General features: G+C 44.6%; 1 protein-coding gene and 1 long non-coding RNA gene across 5 annotated transcripts in view; one reads left to right on the top strand and one right to left on the bottom strand.

Annotated features, from left to right (window-relative positions):
• The window catches only part of RASGRF2 (Ras protein specific guanine nucleotide releasing factor 2), a 112,473-nt gene extending 100,894 nt beyond the window's left edge, over positions 1-11,579 (top strand). For all 4 annotated transcript variants that reach the window (XM_085043576.1, XM_085043578.1, XM_085043579.1 and 1 more), the window contains exons 20-27: positions 1,147-1,207; positions 1,705-1,808; positions 2,197-2,281; positions 2,897-3,094; positions 4,624-4,703; positions 5,697-5,814; positions 6,567-6,635; positions 7,299-11,579. In XM_085043576.1, coding sequence (XP_084899702.1) covers positions 1,147-1,207; positions 1,705-1,808; positions 2,197-2,281; positions 2,897-3,094; positions 4,624-4,703; positions 5,697-5,814; positions 6,567-6,635; positions 7,299-7,391 — 808 coding nt within the window. In that variant the 3' untranslated portion in view covers positions 7,392-11,579. The remainder of the gene's footprint in view (positions 1-1,146; positions 1,208-1,704; positions 1,809-2,196; positions 2,282-2,896; positions 3,095-4,623; positions 4,704-5,696; positions 5,815-6,566; positions 6,636-7,298) is intronic.
• A 61-nt stretch (positions 11,580-11,640) lies between these two features.
• On the bottom strand, positions 11,641-14,009 carry LOC146424201 (uncharacterized). The gene is made up of 3 exons (XR_014847081.1): positions 13,914-14,009; positions 13,532-13,616; positions 11,641-11,868 (listed from the first exon to the last, which is right to left on the bottom strand). It is a non-coding gene; the product is annotated as an uncharacterized LOC146424201 (long non-coding RNA).
• Positions 14,010-15,939: the final 1,930 nt, after the last annotated feature.

The raw sequence follows: 15,939 nt of genomic DNA on the forward strand, positions 1-15,939 counted from the left end.
GTGTTTCCAGCCCTTAAAAGAAACAGAAAAGGTGTTTTGTGTGGATTTTGATGGCTGCAAACGAAGGCAAGGAGGTTTCTTAGATTCTGTCTGTGTGTATCTGCATTTGATTTTAGCCTGGCCCTCCGTCTGGCAGACCAAGCCACCAAGAGAAGAACCTGGAATTAGAGCATAAACCTGGCATGAAAACCACACCCTCCTGGTACAAATCCATGTCTCACACTCAGAGCTGAAGTCTCCAGGCCAAGTGATGCTTTCCCCTTCCCCCTTTCCCTGGCATGAGCAGAGTTTGTCACTGCAGAATCCAGCAGTCAGGAGCTGGAGGGACCTGCTGCTGTGGCTGCACTGTCTGAAGCCATCACCACAGCTTTGGGAATTGTCACCTGAGCTTTCCTTGGAATTCAGCTCAGGAGGAGGCTCTGCAGAGCCGGGCCCAGGGCTCACCTGCACCTGCTCCTTCCCCTGCCCTGATGGGAACCAGCCCAGCATTCGGGACAAATTCTTGGTGTCCTTTCAGACAGTCTCTTACATTCTGACTTACCTTCTTTCTCTCAAAATCTTCTCACCTCTGTATTACATAAATCCAGTGGTTTTAAGGTTTCTTGGAGCCTGTATTTTCCAAATGAAGTGGGATGATCTTGTAATTATGTGCCAATATGATACATCAGGGTAGATGGTGTTTGATCAATACTTAATTTTCCCCAATTAATTTTTGACCCATTACTCTGAAATAACCATAATAATCAGGTTTTCTGCAGCAGAATTGGAAACACTCATTAACACTTTTATTACTGAAAAGAAATAGTGTCCTTGCTGTAGGTAAAAGCTGCAGTTTGCTGTCCATTTCCACACTCTGAGGTCTGTGTGGGACACTGAACAGGACAATCTCCAGGATTCACTAGGTGTAAGATCTTAAGCATCCATGGAAATATTTAATCTTGAATGTCTCTGATGTTTTAACACTTTGTACACATTTACTTAAAGCAAGACATGAGTTTTTAGGTATGATTTTTTTTCTTCTTTACCTCCTCAATTGCAGTCTTAGGATTTATTTTAGACAAACCATTTTGCTGATCCATGATAAGGTTTTCTCAAAACCGTGGACAATTTTATCTATGTAGAATGTTCTGCTATTTAATTTTTCAGGACTCTTTCTCAGGACGATCAAGATGATAACCATTTGAAAATAGAGGACATCATTCAGATGGTAAGTTCATCTTGAAAGTTAAACGTAAATACTCCTATAGAAATGTTGTGGGTTTGAGTCAGTAAAATGTAACACAACTGCAAGTTGTAAAGTATTTCTGGACAGATACACTGTTCTTTTACACCAGAAATGTCCGTTTCAGTTTAGAGATTGTAAGAGTTTGAAGGTCATATTATAAATGAACATGTCAAAACTTTAGGATTTGGATACAAATCTCAGCAATTAAAAAAAACAGAAAGATATTACTATATATAAAAATATAAGAGCAGAATATACAGAGTTTAATTATCCTATGTTTAATTAACCCACTGTCTTGAGCTGGTGTGTGTTGGTTCCTCTGTGAGGTTCCAGCCTGATGTTGGAGTTGTTAGCAGCTGTTATTAATCCTTCAGCACCAAGTTAACCACAGCCCCGTGCTGGAGGCCCACAGGCAGCTGCTGTCACCCTGAGGTGCTCTGTGTCACTCAGAGGTCACTGTGCTCTCCTTGCTCCTGCAGCCAGACTGCCCCAAGCCCGAGTGCTTCGAGACACTGTCGGCCATGGAGCTGGCGGAGCAGATCACCCTGCTGGACCACGTCGTGTTCCGCAGCATCCCCTACGAGTGAGTGTCCCTGTCACCTACCACCTGTCACCTGTCACCTGCCACCTGCCCCCTGTCCCCTGCCACCTGCCCCCTGTCCCCTGCTCTGGCCAGCCCGGGCTCTCACTGAGGGTCTGCACACATAACGGATAAACGGGGGCTGGGAATTGGGATGGGGTGATGGGGGAGAGGGGATTAAGGGAGAAATAATTCTTCTTTACAATATTTACCGTTTCAGATGGCATTAAAAATGGTATAGTGTGATGGTGGAATTAGTGTAAAGCTGTGTTATTAGCTGCCAGCAAATTGAGGTATCCTTGAAATCTGCTTAGGCTTTGGTTACAGACAGACTGTGCTGTGTTTATGAAGAGAATTTTTGTTTGCTTTTTTCTCTCTCATCAATGTATAGAGAGTTCCTGGGGCAGGGCTGGATGAAAGTGGATAAAAATGAGAGAACGCCCTATATTATGAAAACTAGTCAACATTTTAATGATGTAAGTACTCTGAAATACAGCTTTGCTTTCTAGGAGCCCTATGGACTGTCTGTGACCTCTGGAACAAAACTGCTGGTTTTTGTTGCAGTGTGATGTAATGTGCTATCTGGTAGTGACTGAATGTGTCAGCCTGTTTGTAATTAACCATTTAAATCAAAGCAGATGAAGAGTCTTGTTTCCAGCAATTGTGACTCAGCATTTCAGTGGCAATTTAAAACAGCAGAACATTTTAAACTGTAGCACAGTGACTGTCTGCCTACTTAAGGAACTGAATTTTCTCCTGAGAAATATAACACCAATTGTATTTAATGAATGCCCTTTGTATCCCTAAACATATCTTCGCTCTTTATAATTTTCCTTGGATTTTACTGATAGACTTCCCAACCAGTTTTATCACTGGTGGTTTGAAGACCTTCCCACTGCATCCCCAGCCCTTCTTTCCTATCCTCCTCCCCTCCACCAAACTCTGTTTTCGGTGTACTTTCCCTGGGTTCATCAGGAGCCATCCTGTCTGTCATGCCTCTGTGGGGGTTTTCTGCCTTGTGCATTGATGAGTTACATCCTAGAAGGCATGGTGCTCCAGCTCCCTGACTCCCTGCCTCTGTCTGTGGGCAGATGAGCAACCTGGTGGCCTCTCAGATCATGAGCTACGCCGATGTCCCCTCGCGGGCCAGCGCCATCGAGAAGTGGGTGGCAGTGGCTGACATCTGCCGCTGCCTGCACAACTACAACGGCGTGCTGGAGATCACCTCAGCCCTCAACAGGAGTGCCATCTACAGGCTCAAGAAGACCTGGGGAAAGGTGTCCAAGCAGGTGAGAGGGACACGGCCACGGGGGGATGTCCAGCTTCCGTCGGTCACTGCACCAGGGGCTCAGACAGGAGCCCTCCTGAAAATGTTTCTGATTTTCCTCCACGTGGAGCTGGCATTTCCTGTCCAGGTCTTTGGTATTTAATTTTTCTGTCTGTGGAAACAAATGGTTGTCATTGGAACTGGCAGGTGCCAAAGACTGTTGGGCCTGAAGTGCTGAGCTATTCGAGTAAACTAAATTTACATGTTTTCTAATAGATACATCTGGGTGGTTGCAAGAGCTGTGATTAAAGTCTGGTCAGGTGCATAAAATAGGAACTACCTGTGCAGAAAGCCTGTAGGAAGGTCAAACTCTCTCAAATTGGTGACTTTTTTGCTACCCAGTAGGAGACTGTTGATAAAAAGTCTTCTTTCTCATTCAGGAGCTGAAGTTTAGGTGCAGTGAGCACCTCTCTGTAACCCTTACCTGGCTGCTGAGGCTGTCAGCAAAGCTGTGAGAATGACTGTCAGCCACAGAAACAAGACACACACATGACAGAAAGGCCAGTCAGGATGAAGACAATCCAGTCTTTTATGTTGTGTTCTAAATGGTTCAGAGAAATGCAATTAAAATACATTCTGTCTGTACCACTGTCTCCAGTCAGTTTTTCTCAGCTGCCTCATAGCTGGTGCTATGTTCTTCTATTTAAAAAGATGTTAAAAATCCTTTCAATACAAACTGTTACAAATGAGTTTACCTCGAAGAAGTTTTATGGATAGAATGAGTTTGATTTTTAAACTTTTCAATTAAAAAAGAAAGAAACCAAACCCACAGCAGATTGGTGTTGTGGCACAGTCCTCTGGTACCTATTGGGAATGCAATCTGGGTTTTCATCAGCCTGCTACTCAGAAGAAAGTGACTCTGTCTGCCTACAGCTCTCTCTTAATTGGAAATTCAGTTTCAAATATGATGAATTTCTTATCATTCTCTACACTCAAGTCAGTACCATAAACAGGCTGAAAAGCAAATTTATTTAAACTTATGAAGAAACCAGGGTCTGCTGATGCCCACTGAAAGTGATTTGTGTAAGACAGGAATAGATTCTCATTTACATACTCAGCTTTTATCTTGAACCTGGAGGCAAAATCAGCTCAGTGCAAACTCCAAGGCAGTGAACACCCCTGGCTGTGACCAACTTCACCAAACACAGCTGAGGAGCCTCAGCAGCTTGTAGGATCTGTTATATTCGTGAGTGCACAGCAAACTGAATTCCTGACCATTAAGTTAATACATTTGTGGGTTTTCTTCCACTGGCAGGGTAATAATATTAGCATAAATAACAAGTTCTGTGTATCACTCCTAGGAAAATCTTTAATGCTGCCTAATCTCCATTTGCAGAAAGACAGGAGGAACTGCAGTAAAAATTCCTAATGCCTGTTTTATTCCTTTTGAAAATGGGGTGGGAATGCTAAGTGAATTACACCTTTGCAAGAATCTAATTACAGTAATTTATGTGGACCAGCAATGACATTTCTAATGCATTTTCTTTCTAGACAAAAGCTCTCATGGACAAACTTCAGAAGACTGTGTCATCTGAAGGAAGATTTAAAAACCTGAGAGAAATGCTCAAAAAGTATGCCTCCCTACAGTATACAATTGTGTTTTGTTATAAGCAGTAGATAGTTCATGTTAAAGATTAATTGGCTTTGATTACACTTTAATAATTAATAGATTTTTTGCCTAATAGCCTTTTAAATTCTAGGTTGGTTCTGTTTGGCATTATTATTTTGCTGAATATGCTGTGATTTAATACCCCTGATGGATAAACACAGTAGCTCCAGAGAATTACTGAAAGAAATTAAACTATTTTTCTGTGTGAATGTTCCCTGTTGGGGTTTTACTTACACAGATAAACTTTTTCAATAAGTGTAAAGACAGCTTTATAAATAAAAGTTTTATGACAAAATGGATTGTTCTAGTTAAGAAGTTTAGGGCTTGGGACTAAGCCTGTGTCAGGTCACAGACCTATTCATATGATGATAAATTATATTTCTGACAATAAATTATGGGAGGAACATAGGGAGAGGACAAAAGCACAGGGATATTTCTTCTCCTGTGGCCTCCCAGCCCGCTGGAAAACAATCTGCTGCTTTTGTGCAGTAGTCCTTGAATATTGTTTTCCTTAATTGATTTGCCGGATTGCTTTTGGCATTCTGTAATTTTGTTATCCAGGCTATTCTGTGTCAAGTGTTCTACATTTTGTGTTCTGAGTCCAGCTGTACAAAACCCCGAATTTTTGCGAGTTTTGTAATTGGAAGTAGCTTTTCAAAACTGAGCGGCACAACTGCTTCAAGTGATCTTGAGAGAAGCCGGCTACTGAACTGCCAGCATAATTAATGGTATATTTTAAAAATGCCATTAATATTAGATATTGGACAGAATGCATTCAATTTGTTGCAGGCAGAGCAAACACAACTCAAGCAGAGCCAGAGGAGATGTCTGTCCTGGGAATGAATACAACCCCTTGATTAGAAGTGGGCAAAGTAATAAAGAGTTTGTGCGGATCAGAAAAGTAATGCATTGCAAATGTAACTACAGGGAAGTAAACTGATTTATTAATTTCCAGCTGTAACCCACCTGCTGTTCCCTACCTTGGGATGTACCTGACCGACCTGGCATTCATTGAGGAAGGAACTCCCAACTTCACTGAGGAAGGCCTTGTCAATTTTTCCAAAATGAGAATGGTAACTTTCAGTTTCTTATATCCTTCACCAACAGGTGTTCAGTTGTGTGAGTTAATTATTAATTTCACTATAACTCCTTTGAACGTAGCTTCGAGGGTGTTTTGGTGTTGTGCAAGAGAGGCAGCGACTCAAGAGCAATTTCTCCACCCAGTCTTCTATCACCACCTTCCGGCAAAGCTGGGTGTTTTCACAGTCTGAATTTGTCCCCACTTTACTTCCTGAGAAATGACAGCAAAAGCAGCTGCCTGAAGCTCGTGAAGGAGCAACAAAAAGCTTTTTAAAATAACCAGAATTACAGGAATGCAGTGATTCACCAGGAAGCAGTAATCACAATGTTCTTTTCAAAGTGGGCTCTGGTCTATCTAAAAAGCACTTTAAAGTTGATGTCTCTCCCACTGCCATGTAATGCTGTTTTGTAACAACTCCTCAGAGGGAGGCATGGAAATGTCTCCTGCATTCTCAGCTTAATGCCCATCCTGGGGCTGCACTCTGCAGAATCACTCGAGGCAAAGAGCAGAGAGGTTTCATTGTGGGGAAAGGAGAGGCAGGGTGGCTCACCCGGGGCTGACTGAGGAGTAAAAGTTTGATGTGGGAAAGTGAAGTCCTCGGGAGCTGCTAGGACATGACCTCTGCCCTTCCCTCCCCTCATCGCAAATTAAAGCCAATGATTTGGTGCAGAATTCTTGCCTTGTGTGTCTCAGCTGAAGTCAGACTGTGGTTGTTGCACTGACATCCCTGTGCTCTCTTCAAAGATCTCGCACATCATCAGGGAAATCCGCCAGTTCCAGCAGACCTCCTACCGCATCGAGCACCAGCAGAGGGTAAGGCTCCTGCCTGCTGGGGACACCAGAGCTGGGACAGCAGTTTCCTGTGAGACACAGCTGTTGTTGGGAGCGAAAATGGGTGTATTCTGCTCCCACACATGGAGGAGAGGACAGACAGACAGGCAGTCCTTGGGGCAGTGAGACCCTCACCCTGCAGGGACTCGTTGTTTGATGCCTTGTAAAGAACTTGTGTGCTCCTTTGGAAGGGCTGTGGGGACTGTGGCCTTTGTGCTGTGAGGGCTTCAAAGGGAGATGTGTTTTCCCTGCCCTGAGATCCTGGGATGAGGATCAGGAGGTGCCCCAAGCACCTGCTGAGGCATCCTGCAATTCCTTTTCCCTTTGTCCTTCCTGGGAGTGAGGCAACTTTGACCAAAGCTGGTCTGTGCCTTCAGAGAAGGTTCATCTCAGACTCGAGAAGAGCAGCTTGGGCTGAGGTAACCTGGGAAAGGATTTGCCCATTCCTAAGAGGAATTAATCCTAATTAATTCCCAGAGTGCTGCAGGCACATCTTTATGCCAACAGTGTTCCAAGGAGGTGTTGGGTTTCTCAAGAAAACAACTTGAGGGGATCTGAGGATCCAAAATGGGCTGAAGGGGACAGGAAGGCTGGGAGATGTCTGTGTCAGTCCCACAGTGTGTCCATGTGTGTTTCCCACGGCAGGTCACTCACTACCTGCTGGACAAGACACTCATCATGGACGAGGACACTCTGTACGAGCTGTCGCTGAAGATCGAGCCGCGGCTGCCCGCCTGACCTCAGCCTGCCCACAGCCTCAGCACAGCCATGCCTGCATCTCCTCAATCCAGCGAGGGAAATTCTGAGAACAATGCCAGCTCTCTTTGCCAATGAGAGATACAGAGTCTCACAGCATTTCCCTCTCAGGTGACACAGATGAGTGTTGGAAGTGAAAGACAAAGACTTCCTACCCGCATCAAGTGATTTCTGCTTTGCAAAGATCGTGTTTGGCATTAGGAAATGTGATTTAATGGAAAACAGGAGACTTTCCTGTGAACAGGCACTCATTGCAGCCATCTCACACGACAAATTTAGGGTATGGATTTAAACGGTGGTAAATATGTTCAGGTGTATTAGGGTAAGAAAGCAAAGTGAGATGGCTGGGTTGATGGCTAACTATGTGTTCACTGGGGCAGTAATGGCTGTGATGTCCTCATGTTGTGTTAATTTCATTGAAAAAACAGGTTTTTAGCAGTCATCTACTACTTTGGAGTGCTATTGAGACAGCATCTAGTAACTTCAGATCTGCAGCTGTTCAAAACACCCGCTGTACATTTAATGCTACTCTTTGTAAAACATTTTCCTCTTTAAATGTCTTGTCAACCTTTTCTAAGGTGACTGATTGTATCTATAAAAATGATTTGTAAATACCTTTTTCATCAGTGAGAGTATTTACAGCACGGAGAGCAAATGGACTGGTGGAATAGTTGTAAATAGTTGCCAGCTGGGAAGGTGAGGCATCCGGAGTGCAGGGGATGGTGAGTCACGCTGCACACAGCTCTGGAAGAGGCACTTTATTTCCCTGCACCTCCTGCAGCTTTTCTGACAAGTCGGGCTACAGAGCACTTTCTGGACACACTGTGGAGAGAAATACATGTCTGTCTGGCAGCAGGTGGTGATCAGCAGTGAGCACTTGGAGCTGGAGTGGCAGTTCCGTTTTGTGTGGAACTGGTGGTTTGAAAAATGTATATTTTTTTGTTGTTCAGCCATTTGGCACTGATTTAGCTCCAAAATCAAATGTGCCAGTGGCAAACAGTGAATGCCAGCAAACACAAAGTATGTATTTTTATCTGAGCTAGTAATTATCACTTGCATATGTTTGAGAAAATGTGCTGTTTGTAAATGTTTGCAGAGCCTCTGCTTTTGTGATGTACCAGGTAGATCAATGTAACTTCTACACTAGTTGGTACTTCTTGTATTTTCCTCATCAAGAGTGGCCTGTCGTAGCTGCATGGAAAGTGAGCTCAAATGCTGTAAAGGGTATCATAGTACAAAACACAGGTGTTAGCGCTGTTGAAAACAAAAATTGGCTGGAAAAGTGTCCTTACTTTTCCAATGATACTCAGCCAGTTGAAGAAATAGGGCTATATCACCGTATACCTCCCTTAAATCCTCTCAGGGAGACAGATGTTTAAAATAGATTGTGACTTAGGCCTATTTGATCTGACATATCTTACACAGTCATGATGCTTCTGTACGCTGGTGATGCAAATGGACCTGCCTGGCTTGTGGTTTTTGTCTTTATTTGCACTTTAATTCCATTGCTGGCCCAGCCCAGAGCTGCACAAAGCTCCGTTCGTTCTGTCTCAGTGTGACTGCCAGCATTTACAAATGTACCTTAGCAACTGTAAATTTCATTAAGGTCCTTCTCCACAAGGACCAGCTCCTTGTAAATAGCTGCATGGGGAAGTGTCACAGATACTGGAAATTTCCTCCATTAGAAAAGCAGACAGCAAGAGAGAAGGAAATGCTAGGAACACTTAAAATAGCTCTGGCTAATGATTGCTGTAGAAATGTTACTTATAGAAGCTTTTTATTGTGAAAAATGTGTTTGTTTCTTCTGACTAATAATTGACAAGAAGCTGGTTGCATCCCAGTGCATGATATGAGGAGAAAAAACAAAGAGCATGGTTTATTTGGACCACAAAACCACTGACTGTGTTTTCCATACAAAAGCAGTTACCATGCAGTAGCGTCATAAAACACTTTGAAGTAATGGAGCAACAGGGAGAATGTGGTCCAAAAAGTGATTTCTTAAGTTGGTTTTATTGTTTCTTTATTAACAAAGAAAACGTGTAACAGCTGTCAGTGTCAATGGGCATCTCTGTTGTTTGCTGTAAAGTGCTGCTTTATCTGCCTGTACCCCACTGTACCAAATCTCCTGGATGTTTTAGGGTTACAGGGTACAACTCTCTCTCCCTCGCGCTCCTGTCGCAGCTGCTGTTCTGTGCCCACAGCGTCGGGCAGAGCACTCGATGCTCTCGGCAGGGCTGTGCTCTGTGGCACACGGCAGGACAAGGGGCAGGCGTGCGCCTGGCCAGGGGGGCTGAGCACCCACGGCTCAAAACCAGACAGAATCTGGGAGCTCAGCCCCTCTGGAGGAGCACATCCTGCTCAGATGCCAAAGGTTGCCTCTTGCTCCAGTGGCCGGTTTAGGTCAGAATCACGAGAGTTGGATTCTTGATTTGTGTTCGTAGCAACAGCAGCAGCAACAAAACTTTAAAAGCTGTTTTGGTCACAGTAGTGTTTGACTTGCTGATGGCTAACGTTGATGTTTTTGCTTGGGGATACAATGCTTTTGCTAAAGCACAGGAAGAAGTGAGGATGCACCTTGTCACCCACACCCCTCGCTGGGGTTGCAACCCCACGAGCACAGCTGGAAACAGCTGTTCTGCAGCAGCCCCAGGGCTGGGCTGTGGGCTGCGTGCTTCACCTCCGAGCGGCCCGAGTGCCTGTGCCACAGCCCTGCCCGAGCTGGGGCTCTGGCAGTCGTCAGTAGGCAGCAGCACCCTGCTTCGTGCGAGGCTTTGCCAGTGTCACCAGCTCAGCCCGGCGGTGTCCCTGCAGGGCACAGCGAGCTCCTGCCCTCTGTGCCACTCCACCTCAGCCATATCTCACCGAGACAGAGATCTCATTCATCACACTCCCACTGTTTGCCTCTGGTGTTCCGGGGAGCTCTGCTGTCTCCCAGCGAGGACTCTCTCTGGGTCTCGCTGTCTTTTAGGATCTTGTCGCTGCGGAGCATCTCAGCCTCCCGTTCCCCCGCGGGAGCGCAGCGAGGAGGATTCCCTGGACAGAGAGGGGCCGAAGCGCCTCTGCAGTTGCCTTGTGAGCCCCTGGGCTGCCGGGCGGGCGGCTGGCGGCGATGGGGATAAAGCTTTCACCCACTGCTCCGCGGTGGGCTCGCCTGCCAGCCGGCTCTGCGGTGTCCCCGCGGTGTCCCCAGCCCGGCGGCACACACTGCTGTCCCCTCGGCGGCCAGAGCGCTGGGACACGCTGACACAGGGTTAGAGTTGCCTTCACCCCAGCCTTCACCCCTTCCCCGCCGGACTGAGCCCGCGAGTTCTCATCCTCTAGTGTAAACCCGAACCGTTCCCAGTGAGTGTTCGTGCTGTCCCTTCCCTCTGCCCGTCCTGTCACACACAGACACGTAGCTTCGCGGTGAGAGGTGGCAGCTGGCACCGATCACCCTGGTCTTAGAGTAAGGAGGAGGTCCCCGTCCTCTTTCTGCTTTCCTAGTCTTTAATATTGATTATTGTTCTGTAGGATAAAAAGGAACTTAACTATTTTAAATATTTATTAATTTAAACCATGTTGATTTTGATTTCGGGACATGTTAATTATCCCAAATTTTCCTTCATGTTTGTTATTTATTTTAAGGGTTTCACAAACACATTGTTTTATTTGTATCAATATTCAGTCTTTCCTCCTGTCACTCTTAGCAACATTTAACCTTGATGATTTAAAATTCTCACCCATGGAGACATTTTTACCCACTGATAATTTTACTCATCAAGGGCAAAACCCTTCAGACCTCATTCTGATAATACCTTAGGCTTCACCGAGAGCTTTTCATAAGTCTTTGGGGATCTGGCTCTCAGCTATTTGCCTGTTACAGTTTTTGCCTCCAAAGGTCAAATGTCTCTGTCTAGGAAGCTTCATGTCCAAAGTACTGCTCAGTGATGGTTGTTCTGTTGTACCTTTGTTCCTGAAGTAGTCTCTGAAGTTCTGTTACCTGGGACAGTAGATGTGTGTTCATTTGACAGATGTACCTATATCTAACGTGTTACTTAGTGCACAATCCAGATGTTTCTGCATGTATTACAACTTCTCTTTTGACCTGAGGTTATTGCTTTGCATTGTTGTTAGTAAGGCATATCAGGCGAGGTGTTGTGCCTGTGTGCTAATAAACATTCTTTCTTTCCCGAGTTTCAAGAGTCCTCAGTGGAATTTGTTTATTATTTTACCCCCCATCGTGAATAAATAAATGTTCTGAATTACCGAGTCTTTTAGAAAAGCAAGTCATTAATGGGGGGAAAAAATTGGGGAAAATTCTGGGTCTGTACTGGGAAACAGCAGTTTGAATTACAGCGTTTTATTCTTCTTTTTCACTCATGATGCATTGCTGCTGCCACAGGCATCACTGGTAATAAATAACATTGGGTTTGGACTTCTGTCTGCACATCCCTTGCTTTCTCTGGGCTGATGTCCTGCCCTGGATTTAAAAAAATAGTAAAGGCACATTTTATACACAGGAAAAGAGAGAAAACACAGTGGTTTGTAAGTAGGTCGTGTCCCTCCCCTTGTGATAGGAAAACAAGCCACATAGAGATAAAATTACTTGCAAATTGAAGCAAAAGAGTTGACAGAGGTTGGGAGTTCAAAACTAGGTCTGCAGCTTTTGTTACTTGCTTTAATCACTGGTTAAGCTTTTCTGTGTTGATCTCAGTAATTCCATGAAAATAGAAAGATTCGTCTTACATGTGTTTCAAGAATTTACATTTTAAACAAGTAAACAGCAATGGCACAGCAGGTCTGTGTAAGAAGGAGACACAGCAAGTGACATAATGAAATCAACATCTATTCAGTACTTTGTGACCTTGCAGTCACATCTTCTCCATTCTGTTTACATTTCTGGTGCTTTGCATAAAAACTGAAATTAACTGAGAGAGCAACTCACCCTTCAAGTTGTCAGATACTGTCAATGGAAGACAAAAACATTGTAATACTTCCCAAGCAGCTCTGTTCAAAAGTGCTGCAGGATAATTTCATTTCAAGATTTTTCCCCATGCTTTAAACCATTTAATTTTTGTTATTCCAGACATGTGGCTAGTTTACATCTTTATCCTAAGGCCATCATTGTAGGATCCCAGAATCACACAATGGTTTGGGCTGGAAAGGACAATTAAAGCCCATCCAGTGCCACCCCTGCCCTGGCAGGGACACCTCCCACTGTCCCAGGCTGCTCCAAGCCCCAATGTCCAGCCTGGCCTGGAACACTTGCAGGGATCCAGGGGCAGCCACAGCTTCTCTGTCACCCTGTGCCAGGGCCTGCCCACCCTGCCAGGGAACAATTCCCTCCCAATATCCCATCTAGGTCTGCCCTCTGACAGTGGGAAGCCATCCTGGAATTTGCAAATAAAACTCAGAGCACCCAACCCTCTTTAATGTTGACTAGAAAGAAGCAGGGGAAGCTCATTGTTACAGGTTGTTCAAAATCCTCAGCTCTGAGAAGAAATTTATCTTGACTGATCATGCAAAGATAACAAATAAGAATTGTGAAGACTGAAATATGCCTTGAAAATTACATCCCAGTGCTCTAGCCCTATTTCTGTATGGCACCAAAAAAAGTAAAATTTGAGAAGACCAGATTTTTGCTTGAAATTTCCATTTTCAAAGAGGACTGAAGTGATGGCTGGTGTTTGCTGCAGTTCTCTGGCTGCTGCACCCAGCTCTGCACAGGGAAATGCAGTGCCAGCAGAAATCATTTCCAGTTTGTTTTCTGAGAGGTGGCACCTCCCCTGTGTGACACTCTTTGGAGCAGGTGGATGGGCCAGGAACACTGACAGAATTGTTGCTAAGAATTGTCTTCTCTCACTCTACCCTTCCCAGAAGTTCTGTGTTTGTACAGATTGGGGGCAATAAGTACAAATCATGTCTAGATCCTTCACATGTTTCATGTAGAGCAAAACCAGTAACTTTTTCAGACAGAGAAGACACAAAGTCTTACCAGTACTTTTTATTCCATTTTGTTTGTTGCTAAAATTTCACATCCAGTGGGAAAGCTACGGGAAAAAAGAGCACTTTTTTCCTTCTCTAACCATTCCTCCTGGAGTTTCCATGACGGAAAGAGAGAAGGTGTCCAGAGTTCAAGATACCTGAATGTTTGTCAGCTGGGATCCTCCACTCCTTGCTGGTTTGAACTCCATGACAATCACCACCTCAACATTGATTCACTTGTGTCTGCAATGCAGCTGGCAAAAAAAAAACCCAAACAAAAACAAACCAAACAAAAAACCCCAACAGAACAAAAAACAAACCAAACCAAAACAAAAACTAACAAAACCACCCACAAAACCCAAAACAAAGCAAACAAACAAATAAAAAAAATCCCAAACAAAAGCCAACCAACCAAAAAAAACCAAACCCCCCAAAGCAAACAGAAAAACCCAGATCCCAAAACCCAACCAGCCAAAGAAACAAAAAAACCCCCAAAACAAAACCAACCCCCCCAATAAAAAAAAACCAAAGAAAACCCACTTTTGCAACCTTTTCTCCTCCCTTTAGCCAGAAAACACACTGCTAATTATAGGATGCCTTTCCTCTACCCTGTGATGGATGTCCTATGAAGAGCAACTTTAATAACTTAAAATAGCTGGGGTTATTTTTAAAGCATTGGTTGGGTCTCGTTGAGCTCTTTATTTAGTGGAGAAGCATTAGCACCTTGCAGAGCCTTTCTCTGGAGGAACTGCAAGTGCAGGATGTCTGTTCTGTGCCCATGGCCAGTGAGTGCCCATGGCTCACAGCAGCTCCTTGATTTGCCTCCACAGCCCTGCAGGATCCTCAGGAAGGGATTTGCTCCCAGTCTGAGCCCTTGGACTCTGCACTGTAAGTGGATATTGAGCATCCACTGGAATCCATCAGGAATTCTCAGTGCGAGGTCAGGGTAACCCCTTGGCATCAGCTGTGTCTGCTGTGCTTCACTGCCCCATTCTGAATCCCAGGAATTGCAGACCCATGGAACTTGAAAACCAGGAATTGCCACGGCACCAGGGGACGTCCAGCCTCTAGTTTATAGGGACATTGTGTGCAGTGTCTGTTTGCTGCTGTAATTAGCAGGGCTCTGGCTTCAGCAGCAGGCCAGACTCTGGTCTGTGTCCTTGCAAAGCTCCTCAGGACACACACAGCACCCTGCAGCCCCTGATTCCACACTCAGAGCTCTTGAGAACAGCTCAGCACTTCTGTCCTGACTCCTCTGATGGCTAATAAATTATGTCCCACATGTGGAAATTTACTTGACTTCAAATAAATTTTCTTTTACATAATTGTGCCAATCAGAAATGCTCTCCCACAAAGCACAATGACCTTTGTCTGGCCCTTGCAGGTGACTCCCCTGTCTAGCAGCTCCCACAACAAACTCCAGCTGATGGATTCAGCTGAACTCCCTGAGCAGGGCAGATGGCATTGGTGTGCACTGCAGCTGGATGAACACTCAGCTACTGCACAGAAGCCATGACAGCATTTTAATTGTTAGATAATTATGGTAGAGATAAGAATAGGGTGTTATTTATGGATGATTCTTGGCACACCATCGGTTGCAGTACCTGAGTTTCTTACAAAGTAGACCACAAGACAGTAGTAAAGCCAAATGTTTTTTTAAAAGTATTAATGATATATTCTGCAGGAATCATTAGGGACCTTGCTAACAGTGTTTTCCAGACATTTGTGCTGTGAATTCACAGCCTGGGGTTTGTTGGCATCTTCTGTTGTCATAGGCTCTTGGCTGGCAAACAGCTTGAACCTCTGTATGACCCAGCCAGGTACCTCAGGGCTTCACCTGCTTCCAGGTGAAGTCCTGCTCTGTTCAAGCCCTTTATGAAAAAAGCTGCCTTTGGTAAAAAATGTGAAATTAGGTGTGTGCCTCCACCATGAGCCATGGATTTGTTGTGCCCATATTTCCTTATTCATGTTACCTCAAGAGATCCACAGTTGAATTTCTTTCTCCACCAACACCAGGAACACCACATTGGGTTGATAAAAACTGGTGTGGTAAAGAGAGGGGTAAAGAGATGGATTGATCTTGAAGGGCTGGTTTGGTTTTAGCTGTGGTGGGTTTGCAAGGCTCTCATTGGCCCAAAGAAGCAAGACATGTCTGTGTTTTGTAAAGTTCCAAAAATCTGAAATGTGGGTTGAGTGAATTGCTGTGTAAAATTGAAATAATACTAAATGTACGACGGGAAAAGGATTCTTATGAGTTATTCTTTTAAGAGCTGCCCAGTGGTGGCCTCTGTGCTACTCTGTCAGCCTTGACCCATGCTCAGCTCTGGTGGGAGCAGAGCCAGGTGAATGAAATTGATAATTCTTTCATGCTTCCCAACCATTGTGTGTTATTGCTTACTGTAATTTACTGCTGTGTAGCTACAGTGATACAGCAATTCCAAATGCAATATAGTAATGCAATAACAGTAATTCTGAATGTGAAGCTTCCGAGGCCTCCCCTTACATTTCCTGTTTCTGGGCCCCTGTGCCTTACAAACAGTCAAGAATTAATGTCCTGAATTAAAAA

Source organism: Lichenostomus cassidix, chromosome Z (assembly GCF_008360975.1).
Source record: "Lichenostomus cassidix isolate B80296 chromosome Z, HeHo_3.0, whole genome shotgun sequence".
Classification (NCBI taxonomy): Eukaryota; Metazoa; Chordata; class Aves; order Passeriformes; family Meliphagidae; genus Lichenostomus; species Lichenostomus cassidix.